Source organism: Panthera uncia (genome assembly GCF_023721935.1).
Source record: "Panthera uncia isolate 11264 chromosome A3 unlocalized genomic scaffold, Puncia_PCG_1.0 HiC_scaffold_12, whole genome shotgun sequence".
NCBI classification, from domain to species: domain Eukaryota; kingdom Metazoa; phylum Chordata; class Mammalia; order Carnivora; family Felidae; genus Panthera; species Panthera uncia.
Genome location: NW_026057579.1, coordinates 40278021 through 40279832, shown reverse-complemented (window position 1 = coordinate 40279832; position 1812 = coordinate 40278021). Strand labels below are relative to the sequence as shown.

At 65.5% G+C, this 1812-nt stretch overlaps 1 protein-coding gene across 1 annotated transcript in view; it reads right to left on the bottom strand.

Moving 5' to 3' along the window:
* RPLP2 (ribosomal protein lateral stalk subunit P2) overlaps positions 1-552 on the bottom strand; it is a 2408-nt gene extending 1856 nt beyond the window's left edge. The window contains exons 1-2 of the mRNA XM_049652693.1: positions 446-552; positions 180-303 (exon numbers count right to left, since the gene is read on the bottom strand). Coding sequence (XP_049508650.1) covers positions 180-302 — 123 coding nt within the window. The 5' untranslated portion in view covers position 303; positions 446-552. The remainder of the gene's footprint in view (positions 1-179; positions 304-445) is intronic.
* Between the last annotated feature and the right edge of the window lie 1260 nt (positions 553-1812).

Below are 1812 nucleotides of genomic sequence, written 5' to 3'. Positions count from 1 at the left end.
CCCCCCCCCCCCCCCCCCCGCCTCACCGTCCCTTCTTTGGGGTCGCAGCAGCCCCACGCCTGCCCCGAGCACACCAAGCCGCGCTTTCTCAAGGGTGAAACCCGCGCCGCCGAGGCCACAGGCCTCCATATGCACAGCGTCGGGCCAGCCGGGGGCTGTGGGGCCTGCGGGGCGGCTACCTTGTTGAGCCGGTCGTCGTCCGCCTCGATGCCCACGCTGTCCAGAATCTTCTTGATGTCCTTGGCACTGGGGGAGGCATTGCCCCCGAGGGCGGCCAGCAGATAGGAGGCGACGTAGCGCATCCTGAGGCGGGAGGAGACGACGGCGGCGTGACTCGGAGGCCGTCCGCCCCGGCCCCCTCCAAGACCCGGCCGGCGCCTGCCCGCCCCTCCCCGGGACCCCCACGGCCCCCACTGCCCGCGCCCTGGCCCCGCCGCCCACTCACTCGGCGGCGGACTAGCCTCACGCGTGCGACCTCGGCGGCGTCAGGGACGGAAAGGAAGTCGCAGGCGCGGGGGGCGGGGGTAATCCGCTACCCAGAAGCCCCCGGGATCCGCGGGCCGCGCCGCGAGGGCGCCTCCGAGTGACGTCACAGGGCGCCCGGGCGGCGGAGGCGGAGAGGCCTCGCTTCGTACAATCCCGCGGCAGCAAAGGCGAAGGGCAGCTCCAGGGCCGCCTTCCTGTACCACGCGGGGACGAGTGTCCCCCGACCTTCTTGGGATGGCGGGGCGAGCGAGCATGCAGCGCGGCCGCCACTCCCGCCACACATCTCTGTGCGACGGACGTGGCCGTCGCCGTGGGAGGACTCCAAGTCCCATGGTGCACCGCTACCGGAAGTGCAGGCGCGCTTTCTGTGCCTACGCACGCGGCCGGCCGGCTGCCGGTTGGTTCCTGGCCGCGGGGACTGTGGGGACCCGCGGTATTCCCGCGCAGCCAGGCCAGTGAGGTGGGCGAGTCCGGCCCGCGCTCACACTGCGCAGCCGAGCGGCCTGGGCCTGGTGGCTGCACCCCTGCGGGGTCGTGTGGACTCCGAACTCACCTCTGTGTCCACGTGCCACTTGTTCACTGCACTGTATCCGGGACCCCGCCGCCGGTTGGCGTGCCGAGAGGGAGCAGGCCTGGCCCTGCTTCTCCGGAACCTAAGTTTAGAGCGCGCGAACACACAGAGTAAATAAACGAGTCGATCCAGACTGAGATAAGCTCGAAGGGATGAGGTGGCCCTGAGAACCGGGGCGAGCGCCAGGCAGAAGGGTCAGGTGCAAAGGCCTCACCGTGGCTGGGGATGGGTCCAGAAGCAGGAGCCAGCCCAGCCCGTGGGAGGCTGTCACAGCGAGGCCAACCTTCGGGTGTAGTGCATCAAGCACGGGTGTGTTCATGCAAACCACACGGTTCCTGTGGGCGGCCTCGCTGTCTGGCGCAGAAAGGTTTTCTTGTTCAAGGTCTCACAGTTGGGGTAAAGTGGGGAAACTCCTTGCAAGGAGGGGACTTCTGCAATGCCTAGGGAAGTAGCAGGTTGTGATTTTTATTTTTAGGGATAAAATAATACATGAGATCTACCATTTTATTTTTATTTATTTATTTTTTTTTAATTTTTTTTTTCAACGTTTTTTAATTTATTTTTGGGACAGAGAGAGACAGAGCATGAACGGGGGAGGGGCAGAGAGAGAGGGAGACACAGAATCGGAAGCAGGCTCCAGGCTCCGAGCCGTCAGCCCAGAGCCTGACGCGGGGCTCGAACTCACGGACCGCGAGATCGTGACCTGGCTGAAGTCGGACGCTTAACCGACTGCGCCACCCAGGCGCCCCGAGATC